Source organism: Saccopteryx leptura, chromosome 9 (genome assembly GCF_036850995.1).
Source record: "Saccopteryx leptura isolate mSacLep1 chromosome 9, mSacLep1_pri_phased_curated, whole genome shotgun sequence".
Lineage (NCBI taxonomy): Eukaryota > Metazoa > Chordata > Mammalia > Chiroptera > Emballonuridae > Saccopteryx > Saccopteryx leptura.
In genome coordinates, this window is record NC_089511.1 from 8,511,986 (window position 1) to 8,531,749 (window position 19,764).

Here is a 19,764-nt window from a genome sequence, read left to right on the forward strand (position 1 = left end):
CCAGGGCCTGTCTCTTGCCCACCTGCTGCTGCTGGCGGAGAGGGACAGTCAACTCGGACTCCCTGCGTCCCGAACGAATGCATTCATCGGGCTTTCCCAGGAACTCTCATTCCGGATCTTCGTTCTCGGGCTCCCTGCCTTAGGGGAGAAGCCAGGAGCGGCGATCCAACTCGGAGCCCAGGTCTCCTGGCGAACAAGAAATCCGCTAACTCCGTGATTTACTGTGGCGAGGAGAGAGCAGAGCATTCGCCGACGCGCTGTCCTCCACCTCGTTCTCTCTGCGCTTCGGAGCAGCCAGACCCGCCACCGGGGCCCGCGGTGCGCTGGAACTGCCGCTCTACCCGGATTTAGCCAAGGAGGAAAGTTGGAAGAGCTCGGCGCTCCTGGGCTGTGATTGTCATCCTGGGGCCGGCGCTCGAGAGTCTGAGAAGAGAGGGAGAGAACGGGGAGGGGAGGGGGGGAGAAAAAGAGGAGGGTGAAGAGGAGGGCTGGAGAGGAGAGGCGGGCGCGAGGGAGGGGCGAGGGGAGCGCCAGCGAGCGGGAGAGGGAGCCGGGGAGGAAGAGGGAGAGGGCGAGGCTCGCCTGGCGGCCGGGTTGGCTGCGGCCGCCCAGAGGCTCCTGCCAGTCCAACCACCGACTACACCCCGGGAAGGAGGAGCTTCAAGCGCGCACAAGGCGTCAGAATCCTCAATTTCTAACTTAGCATCTTGGCAGGACCTTTGCGAAGCCAAAAGCAGAGCCCCCCAGTGCAAAGAACGAGGGGGAAAAAGAGAAAGCAGCAAGGGAGGGGGGGGAACCCAGCCGGAGCGAGCTAGGCGCTCAGAGGAACCGGCTCGGCGGTCGCAGCGGGAGGCGCGCGGGAAGCCAGCGAGGAGCTGCTGTGAGCCGGAGCCCCGGAGCCGGGGCCCGAGGAGCGGCGGCCCGGGGCAGCCGGAGGCCAGGTGCCTGCCTGCCCGCTCGCCCTCGCAGGGCGCCGCCCGGCTCGTTGGCGGCCGCGGCGCGGCGCGCCCCATGCCCGTGTGTGGCCATGTCCTACCCGCAGGGCTACTTGTACCAGCCGTCCGCCTCGCTGGCGCTTTACTCGTGCCCCGCGTACAGCACCAGCGTCATCTCGGGGCCCCGCACGGATGAACTCGGCCGCTCGTCGTCGGGCTCCGCGTTCTCGCCCTACGCCGGCTCCACCGCCTTCTCGGCGCCCTCGCCGGGCTACAACTCGCACCTCCAGTACGGAGCGGACCCAGCCGCGGCCGCCGCGGCCGCCTTCTCTTCGTATGTGGTGAGTGAGCGGGTGCCGCGGCGGGCGAGGGCCGCTGGGGCCGCGCGGGGCGGGCCGGCGCTGCGGGGACACGGGCCTCAGCGCCACCGCGGACCGCCCCCGCCAAGCTTCACGGTCCCTGCAAACTTGGCGATTGTCTCGCTAGGCTTCACCCGGGCTCGGGCTCCGGAGTTGCTCGGAGAGAAGAACCGCGTCTTGCTCGGATTGCTGAGCTGGCGGAAAGTGTTTTGGGAGGAGAGGTCGCTGCAATTAAAGAGCAGCGTTTGGTTAAACGTGAGGTCCAGGCTGCCCTGCAATTTTTATCTTTTTTTTTTTTTTTTAAGTTTTGCCATTTTGGAAAACTAGTTCAAAAGAAGTAGATCTGAAATTTGAGCAGAAGCATGCCAAATCTATGTAAATGTGTTTGGCCTCGCCTTTAATTAGTCCTCCAAAATGTTGCAAATCCGTAATCCTATCTTCGCAATCCGATTTGGAGGTATTAAATTTCTGAAAAGTCGGCAGAGCTGCGGTGCATCCGGGATTTTTCGGCCGGGTGCACTTTCTGGAAAAGCGCCATGGCTTCGGTTTGGGGTAACGTTTTTTTGAGAGGTGGGAGTGTCGGGGTAAAGCTTAGCTTTTCGTTCGTCTTTCTTTGGAGAGTGGAAAATGCCTCTACTGCCCTTACTCTCCTCCCTTGAGCCTAACGTGCAGCCACCCCGGGCTTTGAGCGCAGAGTCGCCGCTGCTGCCCAGGCCTCTGTCTGGGTGGAGGGCCTGCCGGCGGTGGTCGGCTCTGCGCAGCGGGGACGAACTTGCCCGGGAAGACGGGGGTCTACAGGGTACGGCCGAGGCCAGGACGCCTTCAAACGCCCCCGAAGCACTGGACTAAGCAGTTGGCGCTCCCGCTGCGTTCTGAGGAGGGGGAGGGGTTGCCCCTGGGTCTGCGCCTGCCAGCCTTACCCCAGTGGAAGCCGGAGTTCGGGCCTCGCCACCCGCAGACCCCGGATCGCAGGGACAGTGTGCTCCGGTCGCCCAGGTGGCAGTGGGAAACATGCCCCACTCTCACCCTCTTTCTGCCTGTTCCCTGCAGGGTTCTCCCTACGACCACACGCCGGGCATGGCAGGGTCCTTGGGGTACCACCCTTACGCGGCGCCCCTCGGCTCATACCCTTACGGGGACCCCGCATACCGGAAGAACGCCACCCGAGATGCCACCGCTACGCTCAAGGCCTGGCTCAACGAGCACCGCAAGAACCCGTACCCCACCAAGGGCGAGAAGATCATGCTGGCCATCATCACCAAGATGACCCTCACCCAGGTGTCCACCTGGTTCGCCAACGCGCGCCGGCGCCTCAAGAAGGAGAACAAGATGACGTGGACTCCGAGGAACCGCAGCGAGGACGAGGAGGAGGAGGAGAACATCGACCTGGAGAAGAACGACGAGGACGAGCTCCAGAAGCCGGAGGACAAGGGCGACCCCGAGGGCCTGGAAGCAGGTTGGCGGACGCGGGGAGGGGCGTTCTGAACGGGAGCGAGCCGACAAGGGGGGTGCTGGCGCGGGTCTCGCGGGGCCTGGAGGTGGGGGCTGGAGTCTCTGCCCTTGCGGGGGGACAGGGCCCCCGCCGCGCCGGCCCCAGCGCCTCTAACGGCCTGTGTTTTGCTCGCAGGAGGAGCGGAACAGAAAGCGACGTCGGGCTGCGACCGGCTCCAGGGGCCGGCCACTCCTGCCGGCAAGGAGACCGAGGGCAGCCTCAGCGACTCGGATTTTAAGGAGCCGCCGTCCGAGGGCCGCCTCGACGCGCTGCCCGGTCCCCCTCGCGCCAGCGGGCCCTCCCCGGCGGGGCCAACGGCGGTGCGCCTGGCCGAGGACCAGGGCCCTCACTACCCCTCGGGCGCGCCGGCCCCGGGCCCGCACCCAGCCGCGGGAGAGCTGCCGCCCGGTCCCGGCGGGCCCTCGGTCATCCACTCGCCGCCGCCGCCGCCGCCACAGGCGGTGCTAGCCAAGCCCAAACTGTGGTCTCTGGCAGAGATCGCCACCTCCTCGGACAAGGTCAAGGACGGTGGCGGCGGGAGCGAGGGCTCTCCGTGCCCACCTTGCCCCGGGCCCGTGGCAGGGCAGTCTCTGGGAGGCAGCCGCGCGTCGCCGGCCCCGGCGCCAGCGCGCTCACCTTCAGCCCAGTGTCCCTTTCCAGGCGGGACGGTGCTGTCCCGGCCTCTCTACTACACGACGCCCTTCTATCCTGGCTACACGAACTATGGCTCCTTCGGACACCTTCACGGCCACCCGGGGCCGGGGCCAGGCCCCACCACCGGTCCGGGCTCGCATTTCAATGGATTAAACCAGACGGTGTTGAACCGAGTGGACGCTTTGGCTAAAGACCCGAAAATGTTGCGGAGCCAGTCTCAGCTAGACCTGTGCAAAGACTCTCCCTATGAATTGAAGAAAGGTATGTCCGACATTTAACGCGGGCTGCGCCGGTCCCGGACTTTCCTAATTTATTAAAAAAAAAAAAATATGGCCTTGGCAGTTATTTTTCCATCAACAAGAGAGAAATAAAAACACGACCCCTCCTATTAAAAAGTTTATAGTTCATGGAGATGGATGACATAAAAATGTAAACATCTCCACACATACAAAAAAATGTCTTAACCAACCACAAAGAAAAATTTAAAAAAAGGATTTGTATTAAATCTTATTCTGTATATTTAATGTAGCATTTTGTATTTAAATTGATAATTCAATATCTTTGAAGTAAATTATGAAATTAAGACACCTGTACAGGCATTTAATGGTTTTTTTTGTAATATAAGTATATACATTTGTGTTTCCCCCAAAACTGTTTCATAGTTTAAAGATACAAGTTTAATTTAATTTTTTACACCTATTGATTTTTCTGGGTATGAGCTAAAGTATTATTACAGAAAGGAAACAGGTTATACTCTTAGATTTAAAAAGTGAAAGAAACTGCAGCCGCCTTTGTAAAATGCAAAATATTTAATTAAAAGAGATTTTAACATAATCAGAGCCACTCATTACTTTTTAGAAGCTTCAATAAACTGTCCATCGCCTTGGACAAAAGATGCAAACTGCAACTTTTTTTCTAAGTGGGGAATGAAAGGTTCCATAGAACCTCAGTGTGCCAGGGGTTCATAATTAGGCTGCAAGCCCCGGGGGGAACATGGCCCTGCCCCAGTGCAGGCTTGGATCAATGGTGCGGGGCTGCTTGGGGGGAGATTGGACCGTGCAGGAAGGAGGATAGGGGCTCAAGTGTATACCCAGAAGGGAGAAAAGATGGCAAAGGCAGCTAGAGACACGAACCACCGAAGCTCCATCGCTTAACCTAATTACTTCCAATCAGTGTCGTGTTTTATGCAAAGCAATCAGCTGGTGAACTTTACTAATGAGTTCGATTTTATGCCGGATTTAGCCCTTATTACTATTTCAAAGATGCCTGGGCTAATGCGGGCGGGAAGCGTTAGGGGGTGCCAAGGAGAAGGCCCTCCCAAATCACGGTCTTCTCTACCCTTCAAAATTGGGCATTGATCTCTTCGTTGGATTTGATTGAATTAGTAAATGTTCTATCCGCGATGGTGCGGATGGTAAGCAGCCCCGTTGATGCCCGCGCAGCCGTGGGTCTGGGACTGTGGGGCCGGCGAGGGGACGGTTACCCCCTTTCACAGGTAGGTGTCACACTTGTCCTGAATTTCAAGCATGCACTTTGCAGAGTCGGAGATTGGAGAGAGTGGGCGGAAGTGGGGGAGGGAGCGCCACAGGAGCTTGAGGGAAGCGAAGGGAGCCCCGAACCGACCAGGAGAGCTCCCCCCCGCCCCTGCCTCGGGCCCCGTTTTGGACAAGTGGCCTTACAAAGTTCGAGGAAATTTGCCTAGATAATGAGACATCTGTGCATTCAATCAGGCTTGTGGCTTTAGCGCTTTTCCATCTAGATTCAAGAGTTCGAATAGCTACAAAAGTATATTTATTTTATACTCTGATTTTAATCCCACATATTTTATCGCAAAATGAAAGGTCAGAATGCGTCTCAATCCCAAATAAAGGAGACACGGCCCTGCGCCCGAGGCCCGCCAACGCTGTCGGTGCTAGCGTCTCCATTTTGCGCGGACGAGGTGGAACTGCGGACGTGTTTTATTTCGTGGGAAATTTTCGGTGGTCGGGGGAGGGGAGGTTTTACTGAAAAAACAAACAAACATACACACACACATAGTTTAGCGAGGAGAATTAATTTGCTCTATTAAACTCAAGCCTGAGTTTAGAGAGGATGTGTTTGCACATAACACCGGTTTAATTAGGCTAAATCAAAATGCACTGATTTGCATTTCTACTCGAGATGACTTTAACCCTATTTGCTTTTTTAAACACACACCAAACTTTCATCTGAGTTTTGATTTTTGCTATTTGCCTTTTAAGCTGCAACGGGGTTCCTTTAGCTTATCCGAATTTAAACGCGTTTGAAAGCATTGTCCAGACCCGCCCCCCCCCCCCCCGAACAGCAGTCTATTTCAGAGTTTAAGTTAGTGAGAAAATTCACGCAGGGAAAATGGTTTCAAAGCTGGACGTGTGAATGATTAAATATGCATGAGACGATCGTATTTTATTTTGTCCCTTTAATTATAAATGATTTTTTTAAACAATTGAATTCCAGAGATGACTTGCCCTACCCCCTCGCGCCCCACCCCTCCCCACCAACCCCCAGTCTGGTTCACAATCAGCTCCCCCCCCACCCCCCGTTAAATATGCAGCCCCAGGAGTCACCTTGTCTTCTAAAAAAGTCAGAAGAATAGGCCAGTCCTCTTCTCTTAAGAAAGAGTTTAAGGACGATATCAACTCTGTGGGGTTTTGGAAGCCCTGGCCCTAAACCTTGCCCAAAGATTTAAAAGAGAAAATTACAGGCCTCCTTGTGTTCCCGGGAATATGTAAATAGCGCGGCGCAGGCCTCCCCAGTCTAGTTGCCGAGACTCAGGGATGAGAAGCGAACGCCCGCAGGGCTGCCTGAGCACGGGAACCGCACACCCGGGCGCCCGCGGCGTTTCTCCGCAACGGGGGGCAATGCGAGGCTGGGGAGCAAACCTGCCAGGGGTTGGAAGAATGGTGCCCGAATCGTCGCCTCCTCCCCGCATCCCTCTTGCGCTCAGCCTTTGCAGGGTCTACGTTTTCTTTGCGTACTTCGTCTACAATGAAGTTTAGGGTTTTCTCCTTTGCAGAACTGGGTTGTCGGTGGCTAATGGTTTCTCTAGTGTCTGGAGTCTTTCCAGTGTGGGTCGGCCTGCCGGGCAGATCGAGCTTCGGGCATTTAGGGAAATGTCTCCGGCGTTTAATCCTAGAAGTAGTTGCGTGTCTGTACGGTCCCAAGTTTCCTCCAGCCTCCACTTGGCCGTGTCAAAGGCGATGCGCCTTAGGAGGAGCTGGAGGACAACTTCCGGCGAGTGCCAGGGTCGGGGTTTGTTGTCAAGCTGGGACTGGGGCGCGGAAGTGGAGCGAGGCAGTGCCTAGAACACCTCGGTGCTGGGGCTGCGCGGGCCTTTGCCACCTGCGCTCGGTTGCACTGGTACCAGCCCCTAAGAAGAGCCTAGGTTGGCACTTAGGAACTAAGCGGCGCTTAATTTGTGACAATAGAAGCCGTGGGATCACTGAGTGGAGGCTATGCAGTCAGTTCCCCAGAGGCAGCGCCAAACAGGGAACGGCGCGGGTTCCTTCCTTTACCCCTCTGTGTGGGGAGGAATCCGTTCCTGGGATTTGGCGGTGAGGAGCCAACAGGCCAGTCAGTCCCCGAGGGTGCCTACGAGGGCACTAAGGAGAAGCTGCGGAAGGACGACTTTCCTTCCCAAGCTCCTGAGATAGAAGTGCCCGGGCCTGAAATGTTCCCCGGCCTGGGTGCGGGGCCTGCATCGAGGACTCCTGGTTTGCAAAGCCCTCAGGGGTAGCTCATTCCCAGCGCGCTATGTGCGAAGCTCTGGGAGCATAGAAGCAGTGTGTTGGGGGGTTGGGGTCATCGGTCGTGCGGTTTCAAAACGGGCGTTGTCTCTCAGCTCACCTTTCCCCTGCAACTAGCTGCCAACTCCGCAGAGGCACAGAATAGCGCTTTGCAAAGCGCCCAAAGTGAAAGGAATATGATTGCATTCCCAGGAGAGAGCCGCACGCGGATGCAGTTTAGGAAGGGCGCCGCCTACCGGTCCCCGGGCGCCGCGCGGTTCGCAGAGAGGAGGAGTTAGGTGACACCCGGCTATGCCCCTATCCACAGCTGTACCTTATCTCAGAACCTCCAGCGGGTCAACCTTTGCTCCACCACCCCACTCGCTGCGGCCTGGATCCCAGGACCCACTTATCATTGGGGATTCGGAGAGTAGGTCCTGCAATTGGAATGGTTTTGATCGTACGGACACCCCCCCGCCCCCACGGGTTGGACAGTCTAGAAAATCAGGCGGCGGGCTCTAGAGAAATATGCCCGCGGCAAATAGCCTGCGGGTGGGGCCGCGGCCCTGTGCGTCCTCAGCAGGGCCCCGCGCTCCCGCACCTCTCCAGGCGCCGGCACTTGTGTTTCTGCTGTCCAGGGCTCTGGATCCCTGCAATTTTGTTTAATTTGCGGTTCGGTGTGTATGAAGTCTAGATGCAACCTTGCCCCTAAAGGCCGTTTCTGTCTCTTGGCCTGTGAGTTGGACATCTGTAGGAGGAGGAAAAGACAAACGAACAAACAAAATAGAACTTCCCTCCAATGCTTCAAACCCTCGTATTTCGAAAGTACCTTTAATGAGGCCGACGTGGCAGGGCAGGAGGTGCTTATCTGGGCGTCCCCCTTCACCCCTTCAGAAGCGCCGACGGGTAGTATCACCTGACCTCCCCTTGGTGCAGGGATATTGGGGGGTAAATGCGGGGGCGCCTTCGGTGTGACTCTTCCCATCCCCCGCCATCTGACCACCGAACAGGAGAAAAATCGGGCCTGACTAGGACCTTGTCGCCTGTCCTCCCCTCAAACTGACTAAAGCTGCAGGATTGTCCCTAGACCCACCCCGCGGGTCTCCTTTTGTGACCAGACTAGAAGTGGTCACCTTTTCGTTTGCGCGCTAAATGCGGCTTGGGTCTCCGGCACGAGGCGTGGCCCAGGTTGTGGACGAGCAGGGGATCGCCTCGGGGCCGCGCTGCAGCTCTGGCTGCACCCCTGGCTCCGGCCTGCCCCCGCAGGGCTATGGGAGTCTCTGGTCTCCTGTTGGCCGCAGGCCCCGGCCCTGGATCCCCAAGGCCGCCGGCCGGGCCGCGCTCGTTTCCAGCGCCGGGAGGAGCCCGGCGGGCCCAGACGCCACTTTTCCCAGTGAAATCTGCTTTTATTTGCTCCGAGCAAACCCCGGGCTCTCAGCGCTCCCGCCTGATGGATGCAAATGTAAATGTGCACTTATTTAATTGGATCAGGCCCCAAGATAAAAGAGATAAACGGCTCCCCTTTTGCTAACTTATTTTCCGAGGCATGCGAGGCACGCAGCGCCGCGTGGAGGAGAAGCTAATGAAGGCGCTGCGCGGCGCTCTAGCTCCCGGCCGCCGCAGAGCGCTGGCGGGTCCGAGCAGCCTGAGCTTCGGCTCCTGGGCGACCTCCTTTGCATGGGCCCTGCCCGCCGGGTAGGATCCCTGTGGAACCCTCTGCACTAGGACAGGAAAGTGAGAAGGCGCGGCGTGGGCCTCGAGCTTGCAAACCCCTCACCCTTCATCACAACGTTCTTGGGCTTGTCCCCCTCTCCTGTCCTACCCAACCCCTCTCGCAGGAGTCGATCCGGCCGGGCCCACTCCTAGAAGACCCCAGGCGTTGTCTTTCACTCCAGGTGGCGTTTTGAGAAAGACTGGAGAGCCAGGAAAAAGGCGAGGCGCGTACCCACTCCTGGCCACCAGGGGCCTGTGAAGCTGCCCTTTAGACCGAAGGACCCCCCTCCTCTGTTCCCAGGTGGCTCTCCTTTGGAACCTGGGCTTTCTTCAGAAACGTCAGGAAACCACAGATTATCCCCCTACCCCCCAATAATGTCCGCACTCAATACACACAGCCCTTCAGTTATGTCAAGGGATGGTGGAACCCCACCATCCAGACATTAGGGCTTCCTGACGCTTTCCTCCCCGGGCCTGGAGTTCAGAACCTCAGCGCCAGCGCCAGCGCCTGCGCCTGCGCCTCCGCCACACTCAAGTTCATCCCCCAATTTTGGGCCTCGGTTTTCCCGCGAAGTTTCTCCCGCTCAGAAAGACTGGGGGGGAGGTTGGTGTGGGCGAGGGTCAGAGGCCAGATGAAACAGCCAGAGGATGGGTGCAAAGGAGCCAGGCAAAGAGGGCACCCTCAGTGGAGACCCTGGCCCAGCAGCCCCCCGCCCCAGGCATGGCTGGGTGGGGCGGGACGGGACCAGGCCCGGCCGGTGAGACCTGGCTGGGCAGGGCGGTCCGGCCGCGCCCCCTCCCCGACGCGCTGATGAATTGGCTTGTCGGGAGAGCTCTGTGCGCCGAGCCCATCAGAAAGCACTTACCTCGCTAAACTGAAATTACTGTCTTTTCAGGGGCTAATTTGTGTAACTCCCATGGAGGGGCTTGGAGGGGGTTTGATGAGGCATAAAATGATGATTAATGAATTTATTGGCCGCCGCTCATCAAACAAGGACTGGCGAGCTCCAGTCGCACCGGCGGCCTGGCGGTGGCGCTCAACACAGCTGGGGTTTGGCCTCCCAGGGCTCAGTGCCTACCAGGGTTTCCCCTAGCACCGAGCCATGGCCCCGAGCGCTTTCGTTGACCTAAGCGGTTCTGTGCTGGCCGGCCAGGATTCGAAGAGCAGTTTCTAGCTCTGCCACCATCGCCCCCTGCGGGCTGGCTGCTCAGTCCTGGGGAGAGGCTAGGGCTCTCCTGTGGTTGCAGGCCCAGAGAGGGGCGGTGGCCTATTCGTGGGCCTCAGACTCACAGAAAATGGAACTCCAGTGTGACCAGGTCACCCCCTACAGTGTGGAGATGGAGACGTGGGTCACAGAGACATGATGGCTTCCTGGTTGGGTGCTTGGGTCTTGATGCCCCAGCCCTACCCCTGCAACCTACTAAGCTGTGTATCTTGGACAGATCAAACAACCTCACTGAACCTCAGTGCCTCCACCTCTAAAAAGGGGGCCTGGTTTGGTGACGATTCTAGTGGGTGGCATAGAGTTGTTCAATATAATTATTAGGGTCATGCTGTCTTAAGACCTCACTTCATTGGAGATAGAGGCCGAAGCCTGGGGACAGGGGAGGGGTGGGAGGACAGAGGGTTAGGGTCCTGATGTGGGGGGAGGGGTGGGAGAACAGAGGGTTGGGTTCTGATGTGGGGGGAGGGGTGGGGAACAGAGGGGTTGGGTTCTGATGTGGGGGGAGGGGTGGGGAACAGAGGGTTGGGTCCTGATGTGGGGGGAGGGGTGGGAGAACAGAGGGTTGGGTTCTGATGTGGGGGGAGGGGTGGGAGGACAGAGGGTTAGGGTCCTGATGTGGGGGGAGGGGTGGGAGAACAGAGGGTTGGGTTCTGATGTGGGGGGAGGGGTGGGAGAACAGAGGGGTTGGGTTCTGATGTGGGGGGAGGGGTGGGGAACAGAGGGTTGGGGTTCTGATGTGGGGGGAAGGATGGAGAACAGAGGGTTGGGTTCTGATGTGGGGGGAGGGGTGGGGAACAGAAGGTTGGGGTTCTGATGTGGGGGGAGGGGTGGGGAACAGAGGGTTGGGTTCTGATGTGGGGGGAGGGATGGAGAACAGAGGGTTGGGTTCTGATGTGGGGGGAGGGGTGGGAGGACAGAGGGTTGGGTTCTGATGTGGGGGGAGGGGTGGGGAACAGAGGGGTAGGGTTCTGATGTGGGGGGAGGGGTGGGGAACAGAGGGTTGGGGTTCTGATGTGGGGGGAGGGGTGGGAGAACAGAGGGTTGGGTTCTGATGTGGGGGGAGGGGTGGGGAACAGAGGGTTGGGTTCTGATGTGGGGGGAGGGGTGGGAGGACAGAGGGTTGGGTTCTGATGTGGGGGGAGGGGTGGGAGAACAGAGGGTTGGGGTCTGATGTGGGGGGAGGGGTGGGTGGACAGAGGGTTAGGGTTCTGATGTGGGGGGAGGGGTGGGAGAACAGAGGGTTGGGGTCTGATGTGGGGGGAGGGGTGGGAGAACAGAGGGGTTGGGTTCTGATGTGGGGGGAGGGGTGGGGAACAGAGGGGTTGGGTTCTGATGTGGGGGGAGGGGTGGGAGAACAGAGGGGTTGGGGTCTGATGTGGGGGAGGGTCCTGTAGGAATGGCTGCTGTTCCTTAGCACCCCCCCCCACCTCTTTGGCCAGGTGCTGCCCCCTGGGCTTGGTGGGAGGACACTGGGGAGCCTGAAAAGGCAGTTAGGGCAGTGACTTGACCAGAGCTGAACTCGGGGCGGGGCGGGGGGGGGGTGCTCACTGGACCTGACTTGGGTTGGAATTGAGTATCAGGCTAGTTCCCAGGACAGTCCAGAGCGCCTGCTCCTTTTATAGCCCACCCTTTGTATGCAGGCTCCTGACTTTTGAAATCTGTCCACCAGGGCCTCTAGCTACTTCTTCTGGTCAAGACCGGCAGCCCTTATGAACTTATAAATTCAGCTGGGACTCTTGGCCTACCCTGCCTACCTCACACCTCCTCTACCCACAGGCCCACGCAAATCTCCCAACAATCACTATACCTTTGACTCCCTGGCACGCACTGTCCTGATGGAACAGAGCACAGGAAAGACCTTGGCATTGACCTTTCCCGTGGAATGCCAAGGCTGGCCTGCACTAGGTACAGTTCCACTTCAACTGTTCCCTTCCCTGACTCCAAGGTACACTAACTGGGCACGTATAATATTCCAGATGCACGGCTCTAGGTGCCGTGATGCTGAGATGCACAAAACAGAGTCCCTGCCCTCCGGAAGCTTACATTTTAGAGGAGACACAGAAGGTAAACAAATGAATGTGATAATGGCTTATTATCATGTCCAGGTGATACACATTAGAAGAAAAATTAAGGAGGGTAAGGAAAAATAGAAGGGAGTATGCTCATTTTGTGTGGGCAGTTTGGGAAAGGTCCATTAGGAGGTAGCATTTGACCAGAGACACGAAAAAGTTAGGGACAAGGCCATGAAGATACATAAGAGAGTTCTGGCCAGAAGGAACAGCATGTGCAAAGATCCTGAGGTGGGAGCAGGTTCGGACAGCAGCAAGACCTTTGTGGGAGGGAGGATGAGGCCAAGGCAAAGCCAGGTTCAGGTTATAGGTCCTGGTTGGTCCTGGTGAGATCTTTGGGTTTTATGATGAAAAACGGAGAAGAAGAGAGGGAAGGTTTTGAGGGAAGTTTCAGAATCCAGTTTATGACTTGAAGTCAAGTATGAGGATCTGAGACTTTGGGAGGGGAAGAGTAGAAGCAGGGACCCGTTAGGAGGCTGATAGAGAACCCAGGAGCAAGTAGTCTTGCCTGGGACCAGGGAAGTAGCCAGAGAGGTGGGGAGAACTGGTCAGATTCAAGTTGTATTTTGAAGATAGTCTCAACAGGCCTTGCTGACGGATTGGGTGTGCGTGATGAGAGGACGGGGATTCTGGGTGCATCCGAGGATTCGGGCCTGTGCACTCAGGGGATGGGGATGGTGGCATTTGCCTTGACGTCAAACAGTAGCCAGTTCACAGGGTCCAGAGCAAACCCTACGGTGAACACATCCTCCTTCCCGACACCAGAGGTCTCAGAGCTCTCTGACCACCATGTCTTCCCTGGTCTATCTCTGTTTCCTTTTTCTATCATCTCGGGGGAGAAACTGAGGTTCAGGAAGTGGAAATGACTTGCCCAAGCTCACACAGTGAGCCTTAGAGGCAGAACCGCACGGGAAACCCAGGTCTCCCGACCCCTGGGCTTCTGGGCTTTCTCCCTCCGCCACCCCTAATCCAAGCTCTCTGGGATATCTCTATTTGAACAGAGAACTCCTAGAAACAAAATGCCTTGAGAGAGAGGAATGAATTTATAATGGTGGAGTCTCACACACTGTGACAGGCTGTCAGGGGAGATATTTTTAGGCTGGGCTGCGACACATCTTCGCCCTCCCGGAATGCTGCCAGAGCGTGGCTGCCCCCTCCGGACTCCATGTGTGAGGTGCAGATGAGGGGAGAGCTGAGAAGGCGCCTTCTCTCCCAGACACTCAGTGGCAAGGAGGCGCAGGGACTGTCACCCCTGCCGGGGAGGGTGTCCTTCCCTAAATAATTGCTCTCCCAGAAGACTGGCTCATTGCTCCTGTTGGAAGTGAGTCTCCGCCTGTTCCCAATGATCTCCCACAACATAAGCAAAAATTAACGTTCCTTTGCCCATCAGTTTACAGAGTAACTCTTACCAAACAAAGATTTGAGTTGGGGGCAAGTTCCTGAGTTATGGGCCTTTCATGCATTTATCTGAATTTCTTTGTTCTTCTTTTCTTCTTTTTCTTCTTCTTCTTCTTCTTCTTTTTTTTTTTCTCATGTCTCAGCTTGACTATTTTTTCCCCACCTCAATCCTTTTCTTGACTGTGTGGTCTCCATGGTCGTCAACTTGGGGATTTTTTATTTTTTCTGTAGAACTATCACTGGCTTTGTCCCCCAGGGAACCCACAAGGCCCTTAGGAACAGCATCTTGACATCCTTCAAGCAGAGTGAGACATCTGTTAGCCTAGATTCCGAATACCCTCACAGCTCCAGAACACCCCAGACACCTTCCCAGCTAACATGGCTTGACATCAGACTAACCGCATTTTTTTTTTTTAACATCCAAACCACAAGGTTTTTTTTTGTTTGTTTGTTAGTTTTGTTTGCCCTCTATTTGTAGCCGGCATCTAAATCCAAACCCTGTGGCTCTTTTTCCAAAGACTCATCGTGCAGATGTTCTTCAGTCGTGGAGGACTGATTTTCCTGGATGACAGAAAGGAGTGGATCAGTGGCAACTTAGAGAAAAGGGCTCATTTGGAATAAACACCACTTCTTTGCTGTCGTGAAGAGTGTGGCAGAAAAATAGTCGGTCTGGTTTATTTTGGTTGCTACAATTCTGTTTCTGTCCATATGTATTTTTCCTTTCTTATTTTCTCTCTCTCTCTTTTTTTTTGCCTTTTAAAATTTCCCCTTTAATCTGGAAAATGCCGGACAGGCCCTAGAACACCTAGGGATGTCCGAGAAGGCTCTGTAGACCTGGAGATGCCAGGAACAAGCCCTCGCTTTGCCCGGTGCCCGGCAAACCTGACTCATCCGAGCCCCCCCCCCCCACCGGGTTCTTGTCTTAGCCTCTGCCTGTAGAAACTAACACTTACAGAACAATTTCTTTCAAACTGTGTCACCATTTGCTTATTTTGAAAGCAATATTTATACCGTGACTGTAACTGAGAAACTAGTATCCCTTGCCATCAACAGAAGACTATTATAAAAAAAAACAAGTTAATTAGATGAAGTTCTTGGCCCCCTGGGCTTTGAAAGTGACTGACATCTCTCAGCATCCCTGGTTGTTCCGAGAGGTTTCCCCGAGCCCCTTCCTGTTGCTCTGCGGGCTGCCCGGCTGCCCTCACAGTCCTGTGGGCCCTGTGAGCATCTCTGTGCCCTTTCCCGCCACCCCCCAATCACAGCACATCCCACCAGAGATGTGCTTACCACACTATGGGAAACGGTGACTGTTCATTTTCCATAGACGGAAACAGGCCCTGAAAGGTAAAGCAACTTGCTGCAGACCACAGAGCTGGTCGGTAACAAAGCCGGGGACGGCTGCCTCCTGGTCCGCACCCTGCCTCCCGCAGGGCCCCTTTCTTACTAATCCTTTGCACGGTCACAGGCGTGCTTCTAGGGAGGCAGGAGCCGCTCAGAAACCTGCTCCGCTGCTGGTCCTCCCACTGCCCGGGTTCTGCAGGGCCCACGCCCCCTTTTCGTGCCTGTGGGTCACTCTCGGTGGGTAAGAGGCCAAGACCCACAGCCTAATATGCCCTTTGACCCCACAAACAACTCGGGCCCTTCTCCTTTGCTCTGCGTGGGAAGAAGAGGGGCTGGGGTCCCCAGCTCTGAGCCAAGTTTGGAGAAGGGGTTGGTGGGCTTGAGGGGCAGATGCCATCTCCCTTCAGGAGGTTATGCCTCAGCAGTCCCCCTGACACTTTCTCTAGATGCTCACAGGGGGAGATGCCCATCCCACTGCGCTCCTTCTTGAAGTCACCACAGTGACACAGGCTAACTTTCTTTAGTGCTAGTAAGTGGAGGGCTGGTGGCTTCCTGGTTATGATGTCACTCAAAGTCAACACCCTCCCCCTTGCCCTTCTCCCTTCTCTCTTCTCCCTGGATGAAGACAGTCATACAACTTGCTTACAGGCAGGACCTCCCTCATGGCTGGAGGGCTGGCCATGTCTGCAGAGGTCCCCCTGCACATCGGGCATGGCTCCGGCCTCCAGGGCCCCAAGCAATTCAATTTCAGAATGTCCCCAACCGGAGTCACCTCCCTCCACAATTCCTGCTCTCACCTCAACCGCCGACCAGCCTCTCTTGCCTTCCTGCGTCCAGCGTCCTGCGAGTGGAAGGACTTCAGAAACAGGCTGACACCTCTGTTCCCCTCACACCTCACATGGACTCGCTCCCCGGGGCCCATAGATCCTCCTGAGAGACCTCGTTCAGCTGCCACCCACCCCCTGCGCCCATCTGAGCCAGTGGCATCTGTGGCATTGGGTACAGCTTCTCCTCCTGACCGTGTCCCTTCCCCAGTCATCTCCGTAGTACCAACATGGTGTCCAAAGCCTGGAGTGCCCTGAGTCTTCAAATACATGTTGGTGGAAATGAATACAAATGACTGGTCCCCAAGGCAATGTGCTTGTTTGTATCTTCCCACAAATACATGAATTTTAAAATAGCTCTGGAGTGGGACAGACATGAGTTCAAATCCTGACGGCACTCTGTTATCCGGAGTGTATCAGTGAGACATAAAATGGCCGAGAAATCTAAACGGAGAGGTCTAGGACCTGTGGTGATTGGCAAGGGGAGCTGTGGCGCCAGACCACCTGGATCCCACCCCCACCTGCGCCATTTGCCTGCTGTGCCAAGCTGGGGACACGCCTTAGCTCCCTGCAAGTCAGTGTCCTTGTCCAGAGAACAGGGATCATATGGTATCAACATCAGAGGGTGAAGAGTCACTGAAACCGTGGAAGCCAGAGCTCACCAAAGCACATGGTTAACTCTCCGTAAATGGAAGCTCTTACCATTATTACTCAATAAATATGGTTTCATCTTATCGAAAGTGATTCCATCTGAGAATTTCTAAGATTGTGTACTATGTGTTCCCCGGCTCTTAAGTACTTTACATCTTTTTGCTGACCAGCCATAGTTAAGATGTCTAGAGTTGTTTTTTTCTTTTTTAAAGGAGCTTATTTTAAGAATCACTCCTTGGAACATTATTTCATTACTTAAACTTTCTGCTGACTCATCTATTCCTTGGTAACTGAGTCTCTCTTTACCAATAACTTTAATTACATCAATCACTCATTTCGAAATCTGCTGAATAATGAAAACTTTTAGAGGTGACACCATGGACTTCTGTCACACAAGCGGGGGCTTGTGGAGGGAGAACAGGTTTTTCTTCCTTTTTCTTTCTTTCTTTTTTTAAATAGCAATCAGTACTTCAAACAGGGAAAACATGTTTAGCTCTTGTGATTTACTATCTGTCCATCTCTCTCTCTCTCTATCAATTTATAATTAGCAATCTCCATAGCAGGAGGAATGACAATTCATAGCTTCTTGAATTAAATGGAATGAAATTTGTTTCATCTGATATTTCTGAGTCATAAGGCCCATGTCTCCACCTTGATGGTGAAATAAATGATCTTTGAGAATTTCAACACTGAGTCCCTTTGCTAAAAGTTGCTAATCATGTAGTTCAAGGGTTAGTATATTACCTAATCATTATTTTGTTGTCAATAATCATAGCTACCCTATTGACCCCTTAGTATAGGCCAGTTATTGTACTAAAGGTTTTACATACATGATCTCAGTAGAGCCTCATTACTGTTTTGCCTCTGGGCCTTTGCACATGCTATTCCCTTCACCTGGCATGCCAGGTTATCACTCTCTTCCCCCACCTTTCTACAGTCAACACCTCCATAGGAAAAGGTCTGGGCTTAAAGCTGCCTTCTCCCTCAGAGTTCTGCCCCTCTCTGTGCTAAAGGTATAAAGTAAGGGATAAGCAAAATTTACCAATTGTGTGACCTTGGGTACTTAATTCATCTCTGAGTCTCAGTTTCTCCATCTGTACAATTGGATACAAACATGGTGATAAGAGTCCATTCCAGTGGAAGGCCATTGCATTTCTTCTTTTCCATAAAGGAACCCCAACATTGTTTGAAACGGCAGTGTGCCCAGCCCTAGGGAATGAGCCATTTATATCTAGGCCAATTGAGACACTTCCATTCCTCTTTGCCAGATGCTCACTTTCCCAGCCTCTCTTGCAGCTAGGTGGCCATGTGACCTATTCTGGCCAATGAGACACAAGGAGACATCTACTTCTTTCTGAATCTCAATCTCTACTTTTGTAAAATGAGCAGGTAGGATCAAAGAACAGTGATGTTTAACCCCCACCCCATTTTTTTAAAATCAGAGGAGCTCAAAAAAAATTTTTTTTGGTTCCAAAGAAATCTTACATCAAATCCTACCTATATATGACAAATAAAGCACAATTACGCTAATTGAAAGGGAGATTGGAGCATGCACGAGCCCTATCCTAGCCTTTGCAGGCAGCCCTTGAAGCATACCTACAAAACAACACTTGGAAAACTACTGAGTTGGAGCATCCCTATACCCTGACCAACAGTCTGTCCCCCTAGATACAGTGATTGGTCCAGGAATGTGCACACAACCCAGTTTGGTTCAGTAAGGTTGAGATCTAAGATGTCATTAATATTCAAGAGAAGAAGAGGCCTTCTTTTCCCTTGAACTTGAACCCTGGGACTATGAAACCTGAGAACAAAGTCCACATGGAAGGGAACAGAGCTGAGAGATGGAAAGATACCAGACCTTAGAGACTCTGAACCCTTGGATTAAGCTTTGCCCAAAGACTGACAGAACTACCCCTGGATTTTTGGTTTTGTGAGGCAATAAATTCCCTTTGATTTAAGTGGTTCGTGTTTTACCTTCTACTTTTGTGACTCAAATAGTCCCAATTAGTACAGATCTTTTCCAGACCCAGAATCCTGGGATCTTCTGAGAGGTACATATAAAGTCTGTTCACAAACTTCCCAGTTGTCCTCCTCCTGGACATGTGGTAGGACTGAACTTCCCACTCCCTGTGCGTGAGACGACATGTGACTTCCTTCGCCGACGCAATGGGAGGAGAAGGGGTTATGTGTCACTTCCAGGTGGGCTCTTGAATAGTCGTTGCATTATTCACCCCTCTCTCTCTTTCCCTCCCATAATGATGTTCCAGATGGTGGAGGTTCCGTCAGCCTGGGTGCCAGACTGAGGACAACGTGGAGCAGAGACCCCTGCTGACCCTCGATGGATATGGACCGTGAGCAAGAAATAAACCTTTGTTGTTTTAAGCCATTGAGCTTTTGGGTCCTTTGTCATAACAGCGTACCTTAGTCTGTTGTGCGTAATATGCAGAATTCTTCTTCCCACTCTTCCTCCTCCTCCTCTTGCTTCCCCTCTTTCTCCTTCCCTCTCCCTCTCTCTCCCATTGCTCCCCTGCTCTGCCCAGCCATCATATATAACTCTATTTCCTAACTTACCTTCTGTCCAAAGACTGTTAAAAGGCATCTGTGGTTGTTCATCTCCTGCCTTCCCAGTAATATCCAAGTGGGCACTGAGGCAGATATCCACCCTCCCCCCACAAAGCCATGCCCCTGGCATCACTGCCACTGCCCCATCAATTACATCTGTCAGTCAGTCATCCTTCCCAGCACTGGCTACAGCAGGCCAACAAGTCATCATGTCACTGGACTTGCAGGGCTCCGAGTTCTGGAATAAAACCTCCAGGAATTCCTAATCATTATCTTATGCAAATTAACAAGATCCTGAAGACGTGCTATGGTATTCATAACATAGGCTCTGCCAAGATTAAAAAAAAAATCAACCATTAAAAAATTACATTGGTCATGGCTGGGTGGCTCAGTGGATAAAGCATCCATCCAGAATGCCAGAGGCCATGACTTTGACCCTTGGTCAGGGTACATATGAGAAGTAGTCAATGAGAACACAACTACATGGAACAACTAAATGAAACAACAAGTTGGTGCCTCTCTCTCTCTCTCTCTCTCTCTTTCTCTCTTTCCCTTCCTCAAACTAATGAATTAAAAAAAATTATATTAGCCTTCATTGTTAATAAGCAATTCCTAGAGCTGATTAATTAATTAGGCTAACCCTCAAAATTCCGCAGCTGGGGTGGAGGCGTGGCAATGACTGATTTCTTTGGAAAGTAGAAAGGTAGCAGCAGCACATTCCTGAAGCTTGAATTCAATCATCATCATTAACATAGAGACACTTGGATAACGCAGGTGCCTCACGCTCTAGCTGACAG

At 54.0% G+C, this 19,764-nt stretch overlaps 1 protein-coding gene across 2 annotated transcripts; it reads left to right on the plus strand.

Moving 5' to 3' along the window:
* Window positions 1–585: 585 nt before the first annotated feature.
* Window positions 586–18,787, plus strand: IRX5 (iroquois homeobox 5). 2 transcript variants are annotated; one of them, XM_066349708.1, is made up of 4 exons: window positions 586–1,276; window positions 2,345–2,750; window positions 2,922–3,701; window positions 18,673–18,787. In XM_066349708.1, exons 1-4 carry the CDS (start codon window positions 1,028–1,030, stop codon window positions 18,735–18,737), a joined length of 1,500 nt encoding a protein of 499 aa, XP_066205805.1. In that variant the 5' UTR covers window positions 586–1,027; the 3' UTR covers window positions 18,738–18,787. The 2 variants fall into 2 exon arrangements, with proteins under 2 accessions (XP_066205805.1, XP_066205806.1); XM_066349709.1 differs by lacking the exon at window positions 18,673–18,787 and having other exon boundaries at window positions 2,922–3,789.
* Window positions 18,788–19,764: the final 977 nt, after the last annotated feature.

Excerpts from the sequence above, each read along its gene's own strand:
- IRX5 (XM_066349708.1), top strand. The coding sequence starts at position 1,028 with ATGTCCTACCCGCAGGGCTACTTGTACCAGCCGTCCGCCTCGCTGGCG. Across the intron at positions 2,751-2,921 it reads CCCCGAGGGCCTGGAAGCAG|GAGGAGCGGAACAGAAAGCG; the intron begins GTTGGCGGACGC and ends TTTTGCTCGCAG. Across the intron at positions 3,702-18,672 it reads TCCCTATGAATTGAAGAAAG|ATGGTGGAGGTTCCGTCAGC; the intron begins GTATGTCCGACA and ends ATGATGTTCCAG.